General features: G+C 45.1%; 1 protein-coding gene across 1 annotated transcript; it reads left to right on the top strand.

Annotated features, from left to right (window-relative positions):
* The first annotated feature begins 1,260 nt into the window (after window positions 1–1,260).
* LOC146752905 (uncharacterized) lies at window positions 1,261–2,915 on the top strand. The gene is made up of 3 exons (XM_085531015.1): window positions 1,261–1,655; window positions 1,969–2,039; window positions 2,499–2,915. The coding sequence occupies exons 1-3, from the start codon at window positions 1,283–1,285 to the stop codon at window positions 2,556–2,558; spliced, it is 504 nt and encodes a 167-aa protein (XP_085387141.1). The 5' UTR covers window positions 1,261–1,282; the 3' UTR covers window positions 2,559–2,915.
* The last annotated feature ends 15,608 nt before the right edge of the window (window positions 2,916–18,523 follow it).

Genomic DNA, 18,523 nt, shown 5'->3' on the forward strand with positions numbered 1-18,523 from the left:
CCTGTGGGCAGCAGTGCTAGTGCCTGTTGGTTTTGCTCTCTTCCCTCTTCTTTCCCTGTTCTCTTCACAAATGCATTCAGATCCCCCAGGATGACGTGCACTGATACTGCTGCCTTCTTCCTGCACAAACTTTCTGGGCAGCTCAGCTTTTTCTACAGAGCAGCGTGCCTTTGGAAGTGCTTGGAGGATGTAAACTAACAGCAAGAGAACTCTGAGCTCTTCTGGGTCTTTCTAGGAATGGCAAAGAGACAGGAGAAAGTGCTCAGCCTCGAGTGGTTGCTTGTATGCAGAAATCACAGTTGTCAACATCTGTGCTGTTTTGCTGTAGGCAGTAGTGTGTGACAAGAAGCCTACAATTATCAATTTAGTGAACGTAATTAATTGTAACAGTTCCCTTTTCTTCTTCCCTCGACACTTGGGTTATGGAGTTCTCCTATGCTATGTGCCGGTGTAATACCTCTGAGCCACAGCACTGTTGCGTTTAGCAAAGCTCATGGCAACAGGCTTTGGCCAACCTCAGAGCTACGTAGATGATGATAAGATATCCGATGATAGGAGGGAAAATGAACAAGCTCCAAGGTAAGTGTTGTTTTTTCCTTCTAGTCAGCACGCCATCGCTAAATCTTCCATGCTGTGACTTTTATCTTGATAGTGATGATCCCTTAACCTCACACCTTTAGCACAGCACTTTCTGTGGAGATTCCCACCAGTGACAAAGTATTAGTGCCGCTTTTCTGCCTGTTTCTTTTTTGTCTGTATTTTCCAGAATGTGGGTATTTCTAAATAGGGCTGCATGAAGGGGTGCGTGTGTGATGGAAGAGTGAAGGAAGTCCACTGCAGATCTGTGCTTACTGCAGAAATGGCACCATGCTCTAGCAGCAAAAAGGCAAGTGGTAGGAACTACACTTGAAGAGTGGAAGTTGGTGGTTGGCTGCGCTCAAATCTTCCTCCCAGGAGATGCTCTTCAAGTATTGCTTGTTCCTTTCTGCCAGAAGCTGACACAAGCGGTCTTCCAGCCAAGCGCAGCCTTGCGGAAAGTCTGGGGAGGACTGCAGCCTGTGACGTGGAACCCAGGAGAGGTACAGATGCACAACAGGCATCAGGGTTTGATTCAATGTCTTTCTAGTTAGGCTTTCTGTCCATTCTTTCTTCATACTCCTTTTGCTGCGTGTTGCTTGAGGTCTTCATCCCTGGGATTTACAATTACCTTCCCTGTCCAGATTTGAAATGCAAACCCACCCTTCAGCTCAGATCCTAAGATCCGCTACTGTGAACACGCAAGATGAGATTTCCTAGTATTGTGGCCCATTTTGCTACAGAAATTAGCCTTGGTCACTCTTTAAATCTTACTGCTTCTCCTTTCTTGATTATAACAGATGTATGCCTGGAGCCAAATGGAAACATCTATGCGAAAGTGGTGCAGGAAGTGCTTTCAGAGAAAGCTCATCTTCAGGCTGGAGGGCTTCCTGTAACAGCAGGTCCCAGCTCTTTCTCCAAGACCCTGGCTGGGTGTAAACGCAAGGGTTTGGACAAAGAGAAACAGACTGCAGAGCAGTTGCCTGCTACCAAAAGAGCCAGAGGCCAGAACAGAGACAGTGTGCCGGCCCCAGCAGCACACCCTGGGCCTGCCCCAGCACTGAGCTCCAAGCAAAGAGGTAAGAAGGTGCTGCGGTACCGTCCTGGTGAAGTGCAACACATTGAGTTTGCTTAGGGCTTGCTTTTTCCTGCTCTGTAGAGGGGATAACAGTTGAAGGCTACAAAGTCCAAAGGCAGTGAGGTGCCAGAATACCTAAATGCATCTCTTTCTGTTAATTTCACAGTGGTCTTCTGTATGTCCCCCTGGAAATGTCTGAGAGGCTTCCTAGTCCCATTTGCTTTGTCATTGGACTGCCATTTGTTTTCACAGCACCCATGTTTCTGCAGTTTTGCTGTTAACAAAATGAATTCATTGGTATTCTTGCTTTATAGAAAGAAGACAACGACAAAAAGAAAGGAGAAGGGAATTTAAAAAGGCTTCTCAGAGAGCTGCACATATAGAGGTGAGTCCTTGGTGAACACAGACACACATTCTCTTGTTGGTCTCAGTGCCTCCATCTGTCAGATATGAAAGAGATGGTAAAATCCTGAGGGAAGCAATGGAATAGAAAAGCAGCCAGCTGTGTGTTTGAGGAAATGACACTGTCAATGAGAGCTGCCATGGGGAGCTTGGACGCCTTCCTCTGGCTTGAGAAGGATGTGGTTGGTAACAGCCAGAAGGTTTTGCTGTGATAAAGAAGCTTGCCATGTCGGGCACTGCAGCCTTTGAAACAGCCTTTCCACGACAGAGCATGAATCTTACCATAGACAACGTGTCATGGGAAGTAGTGTCAGTGACCTGAATGAAAGGAACATGCTGTTCCACACGGGGCCATTCTGGATGTTTACTGGTCAGAGTTTCTTCATGAGATCTCCCTAGATTGTTTCTGTCCTACTTCTACGCTTGCTTTGTTTCTTTCCAGTTCTCTGCAGCGATGAACAGCCTTGCAGAGATGATGCAGAAGCTGCAGCTGAAAGACTGAGAGGAGAAACATCACAAGGCAGCGGCTGCAGTGCGCAGTGTTTCAGTTGCTGCCCAACTCAGTACTTGTAGTTTGATTGCAGTCAATCAATAAACCATCACAATTAGAGATTCACAAAGAGCTCACAGCCTGATTTGTCCAGTGACACTCCATGAGCTGCTGCATGACTTTTGGTCCAGAGTTGCATCTACCATCTTCGGTCCACTATGCATCTTTGGCCCACCACAGCCCATCCCAGCACTGTTCTTCCTTTGCACACCCATGTGCCCACACAACATTGCATGCCCTTGTACTGATAATTGCTGCTATTCCTTCCCAGATTCAAGACTCTGCACTTGCTTTTGTTAAACCACTTCTTGTTTATTAGTGCCCAGCTCTCCAGTCTGTCCAGGTCTTGCTGAATGGCAGCACAGACTTCAGGTGTGTCAGCCATTCCTCCCAGCTTTGTATCATAGGTGTACTTACTGAGCGTGGACACTATCCCCTCATCAAGGTCATCAGTGAAGATACTGAACAAGACCAGACACATCAACAAACCCCGGGGAACACAGGTCTATAACTGGACGCTGTGCTGGTGATCAAAACCCTCTGAGCTCGGCCAGTCAGACAGTTCTCAGCCCAGCTTACCATCCACTCATCTATCCCACACTTTCTCAGCTTTGTTACCAGGATGTCATGTGAGACAGTATCAAAAGCCTTGCTGAAGTCAAGGTAGATGACATCCACTGCTCTCCCCACATCTACCCAGCTGGTGATGCCATCACAGAAGGCTGCAGGGTTGGCTGAGCATGACATTTCCCCGGTGAATCCAAGCTGACTACTGCTGGTAAACTTCTTCCCTTCCAGTTGCCTGGAGATGGCATCCAGACCAAGCTGTTCCACCACCTTTCCAGGGAGAGGTGAGACTGACTGCCCTGCAGTTTACCGGATCCTCCTCCTTGCCCTTTCTGAAGACTGCAGTGTCACAGGCTCTCCTCCAGTTTTCAGGCACTTCTCCAAGACCTGTCAAAGATGATAAAGAGTTTGACAATCACCTTTGCCAGCTCCCTCCACACATGTGGATGCATCCCATCAGAGTCTATGGATTGTGCATGCTGATCCCAACCAGATGCTCTCAGATCACCCCCTCCTCACCCAGAGGGAAGCTCTCCATTTCTCAAGCTCTCTCTCTTCCCTCCAGGGCCCAGGAGTCCCAAGGGGCAGTCACTGAAGTGAAAAACAAAGTAAAGAAGGTGTTCAACATCTTCACCATCTCAGCATCACCCATTTCCAGGACACCCCCCTTCCCTATTTCCTTCTCTGAGGGATGCACCAATCCTGAGCTCCGAAGAAGCGCTATTTAAATGCTGCCCAGCTCTCATGGCCCCCTTACCTTTGAGCACTCTAGCCTGTGAAGATACCTCCAAGTAGGCAACAGAAAAAAATCAAAGTAGGCTCTCTGGAAGTCCAGGGCCAAATTAGTTCTAGGCACATTGTTACCTCCACAGGTTAGCTGGGTGCCTGGCACTGACCCCTTCCAATCCAGTACTTTCGACCCCCAGTTGCTGGCTCCAGGGGGTGTCTCTACTGCAGTTCTGGCTGAGGACTTTGCCCGAGGAGACAAATCACGCTGCTTTTGAAACTCCCAAGTTTCAGGATTTCCTGCTTGTTTCAACACGCCAGGGAAACACGTGGGTGGCATGAGTTGGGCAGCAGGGTGCTGGCTGCAAGCACACAGTGACAGCAACTGCAGCCATCAGCACAGTCTGAGCCTGCCTGCAAGACCTTGCACACAGACCTCAGTGCCACGACTCCCCTAACTGAACACAGCAACCTGGAAATCCAACCCAAATGGAAATGTCCTTAGAGTGCCATCACCCTGCACTCCACGCACTTCATCGTGTCCCAGAAACCAGAATCAAACCACACAGACTCTGACAATCACAGCTATGTCTGTTCTTCCCTAAAGAATCAAAGCTGCAGCAGGCCAGAAGTTTCAAGGAAGAAGAAGCGGCTCTTTTAACCATTTCCTGAGCAGTTTCTGAGGCTGTACGTGCAGTTTGATCACAGCCCAGCTGAGTCCTGGTCACACCCCGCTCCCTCTGACAACTAAGGGAATCAGCACAACGAATCTGAAGACAGAAGTGATAATGCAAACAAGACGAGAAGATATTTGCTGAGTCTGGATCCTCAAACGCATTTCAGCTGGGAAAAAGGACAGAGATGCCCACCTTGTAAATTTGGGTCACCTCCTCCCAGATGCACCGCCACATCACCATTGTGAGAAACTCAAGTTTGGAGTTGTGCCAGATGTTCTCAGGTAAGTTTTGGACTGTTTTGTGTTTGCTTGAGACAGCTGCGTTCCCAACCAGTTCTGGAGAGTCCCTGCAGAAGTCCATCCCTTGAAGACATGGCAGGTGCTCAAAAACCAGCTCTGAAAGAAAGCAAAGTTGGTGTGTAATTTGTGGTGGAGCTTGCAGATCTTAACAGCCAAATTAGAGCGACAGCAAAGTTGGAGGACAACTGGCAGAGCAATTGCTTTACCAGCTTTTGTGAAGTGTATTTTGACCTTAACAAAGTGTATGGGAAACTACTGATCACAGCCTGAACTTCTGATTGACCACCTGAGGCAAGCAATGAGTCAGCTGCAGGAGCACAGGTGAAGGTAATTCAGCTGTGCTACTGGAAGGGGTGGAGCTTGGCTCCAACTCTCCCAGATCTCATGTAAGGGCTGACCAGCTCTAAGGCAGGATTTCTTCCTTTGGTGATTTTTTTATTTTTTTTTTTGACTTTACTGTGTACCTTCAGTGTTGGTGAGCATTTTCCCTTTATCCTTCTATCATATTAATCATTTCTATGAAACATCTGTATACCCTGTGTTTACATTTACATTACATTACCTATTGGCTGTCTAAGTGTTCAGTTGTATAACTATACACATATAGGGTCAAAACTAAAACAACGCGTGTTTTATGTCTGCTCTTAGCAGCTTGGAAGGAACCAGGCTAGACCTTGTGGTAGGGCATTCTGTGCTGGGAAGTCAGCAGCACTGTGCGCATACAGCTGTTTATGCCAGGTGAGGCTGTGTGCACACGGTGTGTGGGGGCAAACGCTGCATTGGGAACATATTAGCATGAAGCACAGAAATACATGCTCAGATATACTATGGGGCATGCTGGGTTTGATTGTTTCAAGACGTGAAACTAGAAGGCTGAACAGACATCATGTGCTTCTGGTTTGGAGAGGGGATTTTAATAAATGTATTTGAAGTTCTACAGAAACTTGGTTTTACAGCAGGCAGTGTCACATTAGTCCAGTCTTTTTCCTATCATCCTGAGGATAATATCACCAGATTAAATTGCTGGTACACCTCGATCCTCTGAGTTTTAAGAGCTTATGCTGTAGTTAAAAGTTGCTTTCAGACTTCCAAAGTGGGTCACCAGCACACGTACTGGCACTGTGAAAGCACACAAGACACAGCTGTTTGCTCTAAAACATTTATGATTACACAAGAAAGATAAAGCAATTGTAACTACTCACTGCCAAGGTAGGAATGAAGTGAGGAAGCAAGCTTCCCAAATATGTGGGCACTGCAAGCTGGAATAATCCACTAATGGATTATTCCATTATACCACTAATGGTCTTCTAATGCAATTCCTTCTAGATTTGGTTTTCCATGTCCTGGGTGAAGGCAATAAACAATTAACAGTAACTGCTGGCAAATTCTTGTTTGAAGACTGCATTAGAAGAGTCTGCCTTATAAATACCAGACTGCTGCACACTGGTTCCTGCTGCATGAACAGGCAGGAATGGGAATCAGCAGAGCACACAGTCCGGCACATGGGGAAAAACCAGTAAGAACCAAACAAGGTAACACTTGATTTGGATTTGTTGAGATAGCTTCTATTTCTTTTCTTCAACAGGGTGCTAGTCTGAATTGTTCTGTGACCAGAAGGAATACATTGGGCAAAGAAACTTCTGATTAGCTTGGAAACCATCAGGGAGAACAAAAATATTCCTGAACTGACTGATCCTCTCTACAAGCATTTCCATCATGTGGACGTTCAGGTGCAGATGGATTGATCTAAGAGTAGAGTAGAGGGTGTTATATGACAATATACAAGCTTTTGGCTGTGGTTAGACCCAGAAGATGGCTAAGCACCATGCCATACTGTACAGAACACCCCTTTGGCCAGCGTAAACCAGCTGTCCTAATTCTGTTCTTTCCCAGCTCCTTGGATCCTTTCCTGAGAACAGCTTTGTCTGTGCACAACATGCTTAGCAGGAGCTATAAACATTGGTGTGTTATCAGCATTGCTTTTCTCCTAGAACCAATACATTGCATCATACCTGACAAGCTGAAGAAAGCAGGTCTGTCCCAGCTGGAAATGAGCCACATTTACATTGCTTGGGCCTTTTGTTGTGTTTGTTTATTTATTTTGTAGTTGTTGTTGTTGGGTTTCTTTTGGTTTGTGCTAACGATGAGATTTGGTAGTATCAGAATGTATCTGGTGAAGGGGGAAACAGTATTTGTTCAGAACTTCTCTTAGTTGTAGAACTGTATCTGCTTGGATGACACTGACCTCCCTGAGCACCGACTTTCTTCCAGAAGTATTTTCTTGTCTCAGAGGAAAATGAGCGATGTCGTTAACTTTCTCCTACCCGATTCCTTCCTGGCTGTTGGCATGCACCAGCTGTTCCAAGTATCAGTGTGTACGTTAGGTATAACTTGTTTTTCGCTTTGCTTGTAGGTCTTTCAGGTTGCAGCCTATGAAGAAGAGGCATGTATAGCACTTGCAGTGCTGGATGCAGTTGAAGGCAAAACTGATGATGCTTTCCTAGCATTTGAAGCTATGAAGAATGTGGTTCACACTGGAATCTTGCCGAGGTTGGTTCCTAGCTTGCATTACCCCAAATGCTTTTTGTTACTTGCATTCCAGCTGATTCTCATTAATCTAAATACTGTTGCTTAGCTTTGGCAAAGAAAGGCAGATGAGTTTATGAATGATGGTGTGTTGGCAGAAGCACAAGAAGTGCACAAACCCTGTCTTCAAAGAAAGCACTGCCTAATGAAGATCATTGATGAATGCTCCTCAGATCTGTCAGTAGCTGACAAAGTCATTCTTGCTCTACAGCTTGTTTGGAGAGATGCGGTGGTGTTGCTTACAGCTACACTGTGGCACTGTTTCATGCCAAAGCCCAAATCCAGCTATGTGGGAAACACAGTAATGGCCCTCTCTTACTGAATGTGCTGCAAGTTTCAAAGCCAGTCGTAATACTGCACAAGAGAAATGTGGATCTGTCTTTGCTAAAAAGGCAGGAAGGTCAATGGGACTGTATAATCTGTTTGGTGAGAAACAACCATGCTGCCTCCTAATGCACTGCCTGCTGGAATCCAAGCAAAACTAATACCAGAGCTTCTCTTCAGCGATTCTCCTTTAAACTTGAGCAAGTAGATGCTCCAAAGACCACTCAGAATTACTCGAAAATGTCTTTTTCTTTAGCTGTTCTGTATGCCTAGTCCAAAATGAAGCAAGTGATGAAAACTGTTGATCCTGTCAGAATCCTAACTCACAATGTCAACCTAGTCTGCTAGTATCTGTTGTTCAGGTGCGTAATTACATGCGTTTCAAATATCTAATACCTATAATATTTGTTATGAACCTGTCTGTTACATTTCAGAGACTGAGAGCAGTGTTCTGGTTGTCTCAGGAGCATGCAACTAAAGGATGACTTCTTGAACAGTAAAAGTTTCAGTAACAGCTACCATGGTAATAGACTGAGGTTAGTTGGTAAGAAGCACAGACTTCCCCCAAATAATTTGAAACCAGTCCTCTTCAGTTGCTGGTTAATGTTTTCTGGGATGTCAAACCCTCACAGTTACTCAGTGATTCAGTAGTACACATTGCTGCAGACAGCTCAGCTCAGAAATAAGGGCACTGTGGGGTTAGTGTTGCTGTTCTGAAGTAATTCAGTCTTCACGTTTGGCTCAATTTCTGTCCAAAGCTGAGATGACGACTGTGCCATCAGACAATCCTCCATCTGATGGTGCTATAATTGCTGATGAACCAGCACCTATCCCAGAGCAGAGAGCTCGTGCTGGCTTTCTCAATGCGCCTTCGATGTTCTTCTGTTATAAGAATAAGCCTGGATACGTACCTGAAGAGGGTGATGGTAAGGAGAGACCAAGTTGATTTTTGTGTTGCCTTTTTTGTGGGGAAAGGACATTTGGAACCGACAGATGCTGATACAGTTTGGACTGATGGGCAGCAATACTGCTGCCTCCTTCCTTTTGGGAGAGGATCATGCGTCTCCCTTCCCAAATCTGTCTTGTGGCTCTCTTAATAAAATTACCAACACGCTATTTTTTCTGGAAACACAAAACCTACGCCAGACCTCTAGGCTGAAAAGCTGTCAATAGTGTAATAAGGCACCTGTACACAAATAGGAATGGGAAGCTTGCTTGCTGACGCATAAAGCTCTTAACACTTATGCAGAAGTTTTTTATATGCTTGCTAGGCTTGTAAGTCTGAAGGGCGTAACAGACTTAGACTTCTCTGTGTTTGGAACATCACTGAGTAAAAAAGAAGCCTTTACAAATGCTTTGGTCACAAAATTCATAGGATTATTCTCACACCTCTGAGACGTGACTATTTTCACTCTGTGAGGAATAAAACACAGCAGAAGAAACACTCTCTGGCTCCTCTCACTGCACCTCAGGTCTTTTCAAACACTGGAAGGGAGACACAGATCTTACATTTCTCTGGGAGAGAAAGGAGTCACAGCTGTTTCCAAACCTGGATCCAGCTTCAGCTACTAAAACTCCAACCGTGTTTGAATTAACTGATTTCAGAGAGAGATTTCAGAGGAAAACAGTACATCATTTTATGGAGTGATACTACTTCAAAGGTATAGCAGTCAACAACCTTTTTTTTTTTTTTTTTTTTATAGTGCCAAATTGGCATTAAGTGAAAATTGAACAGGTTTTGGAGCTATTTCAACATTTTCCCCTTGATTTTTGCAGCTCCATGGAAAAGAAGAAGCTCTGATGGAGCAAGAAGCCTCTCTAGATAATCTGAAAGAGGTGCGGTAATGTAAGGATGCTTATTGCAACTTGGCTTGTAATCGTTTCTAAAATGATCTGGTTCATCCTGTTTGGAATGTGATATTTCTACAGCAGAAGGATGCAGAAGTGAAAAGGCTTGAAATGCTGCTGAAGGAAATTGCCGAATGTCAGGACGACCTTGAGGAAGCAAATGAATCCATATGAAATCCATCGAGAGGAATTATTTCCTATGATCAGTAACTCTCCAAGTCTGAGTTAACACTGCTGGTTGTCTGAACGGGATGTCTGCAAAGCTGATGACTTGGTTTTTCTGTGACAGGAAGGGTGTGAATGCAGTCAATTACTTTCCCCCTCTGTGTTTCTGAGTTCTTGAGGCATTTTTGCAGCGTGGTCTCTACTGTTCTGTCACTTGTTTACAAGAAGAGAAAGGGTAAAGCAGTTGTTGGTTTAATCACTCTGCTGCTCAGGAACTCCGTCAAAGGATTTCGGAGTGTTGTTTACCAAAAAAATCGAGTTTTCTGTACTCAGATATTTGAGTATTTTTCTTTTATTTCAGGTAAATGACGGGATTCTAGGGAAGAAGTACTCAAATCAATAGATAAGGACAGCAGAAGCTTGTTTCATCTATCTTGAAGGTAAGGTGTTTTCTTATCTGGATAAGATTCCTTTGTAGGTCAGAAGAAAAACAGAATTCCTTGTTCTGTTTTGTTGTAGTGTAAATATCAGTTTATAGTGGCAGAGATGCGTAAGGATACTGGTGAAGTGGCACAACAGATGACACCTTTCATGCAGGAGGAAGTGAGGGCAGCATCAGGAAGGGATCAAGTAAGAGTTGGGCAAAGTGGGAAATTCACTCAAAAGCCATTCAGCAATGGAACATTCTCTGCATACCTGTTGAAATAAGGAAACTTTTCTAATTTCATTTGTTTCATGAGTTAATTAGTTGGAGAAAGAATAGATTCTATGAGGGGGAAGTGGGCAGAGAAAATAAAGCTTGCTGCTAGGACCATCTTTTGAATTTTATGGGGTGTCTGTATCTACTTCTTATTTGTTTGACATATCATGCATCATTCAGTGGATAATGAGCAGAACTGATGTGCTCTGGCGCATGCCCATCTGCTCAGGTTTTGGCTTGGAAGATCATCAAGTTGAAAGCTGAAATAGCTGATGATGTGACTATATTACAACTACCACCAAATTCTGAAGTTGATGAGCTCCTGACTGCTCTTAAGGATTGGATCTCAGACGAGCACCTGAGCAAACTCCAAAGAGGAGAAGAAAGCAAGGACGGTCAGAAGCCTCAGTCTGCTGGAAGAACCCACATCCAGGAGAAGGTAGAGGGACTGGAATTTGCTCTGCTTCACGTGTTTTCAGATTCACGTATGTATTGATTGATTTTGAGAATGGGTAAAGTCAGCCTGTTTAGTGTAGACTTTGGATAGAGCAATGAAAGCCAAACAACAGTTACTAATGCAGTACTAATCCCAGCAGTCAAATGGAATGGGTGATTTGCCACTTGTAAAATAGAGCCATCATTTTGAAGGGAAAGTGTCATGTCCAGTCTCAGCTTGCAAGTTTCAGCCTTTTATTACCTGTATGTGTAACACTGTTGTATTTTATGTGTAACACTGTACATAACTGATTTTTTATTATTTTTTTTTCTACAGAGATGCTCAAACCCAATTGAAAATACTTTAATGTCTCTGTTGGATCTTGAAGTTTCAGTGAATGACTTATGACAGATCATACTATGTGAGACTGAAAGCCTTTCCTTCCATCTCTCCAGGGGCACCAAGGCATGGAAATCAATGTGGTGTTCAGGAGTTCTACTTGTACTGCTTTCCTTCATTCTCTGAAGGGTTTGTAGGCACTGGTGTTGGTCTTGTGGTTGAGCTCACACGATGAATCTCCGCTTTGCATGCAAACCTGTGTAAAGCTTAAAAATCTGCCTAGGGTGTGATAATTCTTTGACCTCTACAGGACCTGATGAGTGAGTGTTTGCAAATACAGTCTGACAAAGTTGTGTGTTTTGTATGTGAAGTACAAATACAAAGGAGATATTTTCAGGGTGTACGTAGGATGGAAGCTCGGCTGTCTTTGAAAAATTCATAATGCAGAGATGGAAAAATACAGCAAGAAGAAACCACTTCTCATGAGCTGAACTTTCCCAAGATCATGTTTGATGTTTTTGCACTGTGTATCAAAACACACTTTTACACACACATGCGATCGCTGTTGCAGCAGAGTCTGAGCATCTCAGGGAATATGTTTTCATCAGCGTGTTTAGCAGACTATGAGGTAGGGAAGGAAACAGGTTTTTGTTCACTGTATGTGTGAGGTGAGCTGAGATTAATGGCAAAGTGTGACAAAGCAGCACGGGGATTTTGGCTTTGTGCTCTGCCAAATGTCTCACAGACTCAATTGCTGTTTCTCTTGCCAGTGAGGAGCTATTTGAAATGATCATGCTGTAAAGTTGGGTTCTGAAGTAATATTTCTGTACAGTTTATGATGAAAATGAGCATTGCTGGACCTCACCTGAGTGGAGATCTGAAGGTTCAAGTTGAGATCTGTAAATGCTTTTGCTGCACGTGACTTCGGGCATCTGCACAGGACAGCGTAGGCAGCACTGACTGAAACGGGGTTTCCTCTGGAACCAGAGGCAGCTCCATATACCGTCAGAGTATCATGGGCCCTCACTCCCCAGTCTCTTTGTGCAGTCAGTGTTGATAAGGCCTTGTGCTGATGGTGTTCAGTCTCTTTTGTAACACAAGTAGTATCCTCTGTACAGAGTCTGCTGTGATACGAGGTCAAACCATTTGCTGCTTCACATTTAATCCTTAGGGGAACAGAGTTGACTGGAGTTCCACGTGTTTTCATGTTTACAGATATTAGATGGGTCCCATGGCTCGTTTCCCACTCGGTTAGGAATTTGGAAGCACCGTGGAGGAGTTACATGCAAATCACAATCAGTTGGACTAAATGGGGTGACAGAAGGGGTCAGAGGGATGGTGTCACTGTGCAGGGAGCACCAGAAAGCCAGGATGAGCTGTGAAAACTCTGAACCCAACTGTGAAGTCTAACAGGTCCAAGGACTGATATCAGTCACAACACACAACCACAACAAACCATTTAGATGTTCTGCTTCTGCCTTTGTAGCTCTATGGACAGACAGACCGCACAGATGTGTGGTGCTCATGGGTACGTCTCAGCAAACCAGTGGTGGAGGAGTACATTTGGCTGCAACATCCATCCTGCTTCCCTCGAGATGTCGGTCTCCAGCAGGTGACGCTGTGATTCAACTTTTGCCACCCGAGGAACTTTTTCCTGTGCGCTTTAATTTCCTCTGCTCCAGGTGATCAGTGCTATTGCAAGAGACCGAGAGAGATTTCTCATCAGGAAATTAAGGACATTAGATTGGTTCCCTTGATCTACATTCTTTGCAGTGCAGAACTAATGAATGGCTGCATGAAATAGACGCAGTGAAAGCTAAATGACAGCTTTGGATGGAGAAGAACGGGAGTGGCTGCTGTCCTGAAAGTCATGGCTCTTATTCAGGTGCATGAGCCCTTTCCTCCTCTAATAACAGAGGCTTCCCAGATGCTGAAGCCTGCATGGTCTGAAACGACCCAGTTTGTAACTTCTTTACTTTCTGAAGGAAGATACCGGAAAGGTTTTGTATTTTCTTTGGTGTGGAAGACCTTCCTTTTGGGATGCCAGTGTGTGTCCCTCTTGTTTAGTCACCTAAACATATCCAGTAAGGGCCTGTTTTCTGGTGCTCCTGATGGATTCTATCAGATGAGCACAGAATCTGGTACGCTGGGATACAGTTTTATTTTAAACAGAGATATCAAGTTGTGCTGAAAACAAGTGAGGCAAACAGAAATACCAAACATAAAGCAGTGTGATTCTTCTCTAGGAATGCCCTAATCTGTCACCAGCATTCATTTGTGTTGTGTCAGCAACCCCAGCACTGAGTTACGAGAGGTGAATGGCAGGAACAGTTACTTGGAGTTCTTTTCTTCCTTCCAACTTCTTTTTCTGGCCATACGGTTAGCATGGTTTTACTCCTTGCAGAGTAGGCACAGTAATTAGGAAACAGACAACTGCACAGGAAACCTCAGCAGGACTGATGGTATCGGGCACGGCTTGGAAGAAGAATTCCATGCCCAGTGCATTGAGCAGTAGTCATTTTGAAATGCTAGATGCCTTGGTTTGAAAGTGTTGTTAAGGCAGAAGTCTGGAAGTCCAAATGCACATTGTCTGTCACTCAACTGTAAATGTGTTTGGCTTGAATCGCCCTGTGGAGCCCTCACTGGCTTGCACAAAACCGAGTGTCACCAGCCAAGCAGGACAGTGAAAAGGCACATGCACAGCTCATCAGTTTCCCTTCCCAGCAGATGCTGGTTCAGTGCAGAGCTCACAGAGTGACCTCAGCCTGCAGCTCAGCAGTTCTCACCCTACATCAATGCTCTCAGCTCACTGGGCTCACCTGAGCTGAGAACTGACCACTCACCTGACAGTGCAGCTGACTTGCGGAATCAAACTCCATAACCACCAAGTAGTTATAAAGCAGGTATGTTTAATGAGTGATGTGCACACACCCTGGTGCAAGGGGGAGAGCTCCACCTCACTTGCACACCGTCAGGAGAAAGCGTGCTACAGATGTAGGCTGAACTAATACATCATCAGTAGTTGGCAGGAATTGGGATACATATTCATGACATTCCTCAGACCCCATTAGCACGCAGTCCCTCCCCCGCTGTGTGTGCATAGTGAGTTGTGGGGGTGGTGGTGGGATGAAGGCTCATCATCTTCCTCGCTGTAAACTTTCAACCCTGCAAAAGGGGCACCCCCCAAACTGGTTCCACTTTGCCCTGTGGACATCCAGTCACCTCACTGTACTCAGGCTGTTGCATCCTTATCTTTATGGCCTTCATCCCCCTTGTTATTCCACACCCAGTGTCTGTACTCCCCATTCTTCTTTTACCAGACTACTCTTCCCTCCCGCCCCCCGTCCCAGTTTCTGTGACAGTTTCTTTCTCTCCCTCACTGTGGGGCCCTTCTCTCATCCTTCACATTAGGTAGATCAAGCAGCAAGATTTGAGGTGATTCAAATAGATTTGGACTGGCAGAACAAGGTTGAATTGTTTCTTTCCCAATGGGCCAGTGAGACCTCAGGCCATCAAGGAAGAGGCATGACATTATAAGTGTGGTGGAGACCGAGGGGTGGACTTAACTATGGATGCTATTGCACAGGTTATTCATGACTGACACATGTGTGCCATGTTTAAGCAAGAGGATGAAACCTCCCTGGGGGGAAGGGTGATGGCAGAAGGACAAATATGAGGAGGCGTGGCAGGTTGATTATATCACCTTGCCACAATCTCACAATGGTGTTATGCGCTTGCCATGGTGGCTTGAAACATACGCAGTACCCCATGCTACCGCCCAAAACACCATACTGGGTCTTGAGAAACAAGTCCTGTGTTGACATGGCACCCCAGAAAGAATTGAATCTCATAATGGGTCTCCTTTTAAACATTCCCTTATAAATACTTGGGCCGAAGATCATGGCACTGAGTGGGTTTATCGTATCCCCTACCATGCACCAGCCTCTGGTAAGATTGAATGATACCATGGGTTGTTGAAAGCTATGTTGAAAGCAATGGGTGGTGGAACATTGAAGCACAGGGAGAAGCATTGGGCAGAAGCCACTTGGTTGGTCAATACTAGAGGATCTGTCAATTGTGATGGTCCTAGCCAATCCATCCCCCTGCATACTGCAGAGGGAGATGAGGTCCCTGTAGTGCATGTAAAGAACATGTTGGGAAAAGCAGTTTGGGTCCTTCCAGCCTCTGGAAAGGGCAAACCTCTCCGTGGAACTGCTTTTCCCCAGGGAGCTGGGTGCACTCGGTGGGTGCTGGAGAAACACAGGGACGTCCAGTGTGTACCACAAGGGAATTTGATGCTGGGGGAGTGCAGTCAGTGATTTCATGTATATATACGTATATAGGAGTGTGTATATGTAACACGTTAATTATTGTTTCTTCCTATACAGCTAACCAGTTGAGGTAAAAGAAGCTCAGCAACTCCTCTCTTTGGATCATGGAATCTCCTTTAAAATAAGGGGCTTTGGAAGCTGATCTGTGACCCCAAATCCCCCCAAATGACCTCAAAAGACCCCAAATGACCCCAAATGACCCATAAATGACCCTAAAGCCATGGCCATGGTAAAGCTGAGAAAACCAACACAGGAATGTTGTGACACGCCAATGGGTTCTGTTCCTTTTATTGCGGGGCTGGGTGCATGGGGATCGCTGCATCAACCCACACACCCAGACAAGCAGTGACTACCCACTGATAGGCATAGCCTATCCGTGGTCATTCATTCCATTGATAGGCATAGCCTATCCGTGGTCATTCATTCCATTGATAGGCATAGCCTATCCGTGGTCATTCATACCATTGATAGGCATAGCCTTTCTGTGGTCATTCATTCCAAGAACATGGGCAGAAATTCCAAGCATTAATTAACATTTCTGATCGTGGTGGGATGAATGCTAATAGCCATTCTTGCTGTAAATGCCCAACCCTTTAAAGGGGGCTGCCCAGGGCGGTTCCCGCTGATGTTACATCCACCTGAGGCATCTGTTCTGCCATCTTATCTTCAACACCAGCACATTTCTACTTTCTAATCTTCCCTTGACAGCAAACTCTGTGGCCAACTCCCAGTTCTGTTCCTGAGCTGATATTAACGCCAGCCCTTTGTCCTTCAGGCTGTATCTGCCCAAGTTGTGCAAGAGGCTATCCGCAAAACGTAAAACAGCTGCTCTCATGATTCACAACCCTAAACCTGACCCAAACGCTATCCCAAACACTAGACCTAACCCTAACCATAATTGAACGCCTAAGCCTAACACAAACCCAACATAGACACAAACCCAAACCCCAAACCTAAAACCAACCCTCAAGAACCAAACCCCAAACCTAAAACCAACCTAAAGAACCCAAACCCAACATAGACACAAACCCAAACCCCAAACCTAAAACCAACCCTCAAGAACCCAAACCCAACAGAGACACAAACCCAAAACCCAAACCTTAAAACAACCCTCAAGAACCCAAACCCAAACCCACAAACACAAAATCCAAACCCCAAACCTAAAAACCTTAAAGAACCCAAACCCAACAGAGACACAAACCCAAACCCCAAACCTAAAACCAACCCTAAAGAACCCAAACCCAACTGAGACACAAACCTAAACCCCAAACCAAAAACCAACCCTACCCCAAACCCAACATAGACACAAACCCAAACCCCAAACCTAAAACCAACCCTAAAGAACCCAAACCAACACAGACATAAACACAAATCCCAAACCTAAACCAACCTAAAGAACCCAAACACAAGAGAGACACAAACACAGACCCCAAACCTAAAACCAACCCTCAAGAACCCAAACCCAACAGAGACACAAACACAGACCACAAACCTAAAAGTAAACCTAAATGACCCAAACCCAACAGAGACACAAACCCAAACCCCAAACCTAAAACCAACCCTCAAGAACCCAAACCCAAACCCACAAACACAAAATCCAAACCCAAAACCTAAAATCCTTAAAGAACCCAAACCCCAAACCTAAAAACAACCCTCAAGAACCCAAACCCAACAGAGACACAAACCTAAACCCCAAACCAAAAACCAACCCTACCCCAAACCCAACATAGACACAAATCCAAACCCCAAACCTAAAACCAACCTTAATGAACCCAAACCCAACATAGACATAAACACAAATCCCAAACCTAAAACCAACCTAAAGAACCCAAACCCAACAGAGACACAAACCCAAACCCCAAACCTAAACCAACCCTCAAGAACCCAAACCAACAGAGACACAAACACAGACCACAAACCTAAAAGTAAACCTACATGACCCAAACCCAACAGAGACACAAACCCAAACCCCAAACCTAAAAGTAACCCTAAATGACCCAAACCCAACATAGACAGAAACCCAAACCCCAAACCTAAAACCAACCCTCAAGAACCCAAACCAACAGAGACACAAACACAGACCACAAACCTAAAAGTAAACCTAAATGACCCAAACCCAACAGAGACACAAACCCAAACCCCAAACCTAAAAACAACCTAAAGAACCCAAACCCAACATAGACACAAACCCAAACCCCAAACCTAAAAACAACCCTCAAGAACCCAAACCCAACAGAGACACAAACCCTAACCCCAAACATAAAAACAACCCTCAAGAACCCAAACCAACAGAGACACAAACACAGACCCCAAACCTAAAAGTAACCCTAAATGACCCAAACCCAATATAGACACAAACCCAAGCCCCAAACCTAGAAGTAACCCTAAATGACCCAAACCCACAATAGACACAAACACAAACGCCAAACCTAAAACCAACCCTCAAGAACCCAAACCAACAGAGACAGAAACACAAACCCCAAACCTAAAAACAACCCTCAAGAACCCAAACCCAACAGAGACACAAACCCTAACCCCAAACATAAAAACAACCCTCAAGAACCCAAACCAACAGAGACACAAACACAGACCCCAAACCTAAAAGTAACCCTAAATGACCCAAACCCAATATAGACACAAACCCAAGCCCCAAACCTAGAAGTAACCCTAAATGACCCAAACCCACAATAGACACAAACACAAACGCCAAACCTAAAACCAACCCTCAAGAACCCAAACCAACAGAGACAGAAACACAAACCCCAAACCTAAAAACAACCCTCAAGAACCCAAACCCAACAGAGACACAAAACCAAACCCCAAACCTAAAAACAACCCTAAAGAACCCAAACCCAATAGAGACACAAACCCAAACCCCAAACCTAAAAACAACCCTCAAGAACCCAAACCCAACAGAGA

The sequence above is a fragment of the Coturnix japonica genome, unplaced genomic scaffold (genome assembly GCF_054131305.1).
Source record: "Coturnix japonica strain WE unplaced genomic scaffold, WE-NBRP24 Scf040, whole genome shotgun sequence".
NCBI classification, from domain to species: Eukaryota; Metazoa; Chordata; class Aves; order Galliformes; family Phasianidae; genus Coturnix; species Coturnix japonica.

Coding starts and splice junctions, on each gene's coding strand:
- LOC146752905 (XM_085531015.1), top strand. CDS start 1,283: ATGAGATTTCCTAGTATTGTGGCCCATTTTGCTACAGAAATTAGCCTT. Junction 1,656..1,968: donor ACTGAGCTCCAAGCAAAGAG/GTAAGAAGGTGC, acceptor CTTGCTTTATAG/AAAGAAGACAACGACAAAAA. Junction 2,040..2,498: donor AGAGAGCTGCACATATAGAG/GTGAGTCCTTGG, acceptor GTTTCTTTCCAG/TTCTCTGCAGCGATGAACAG.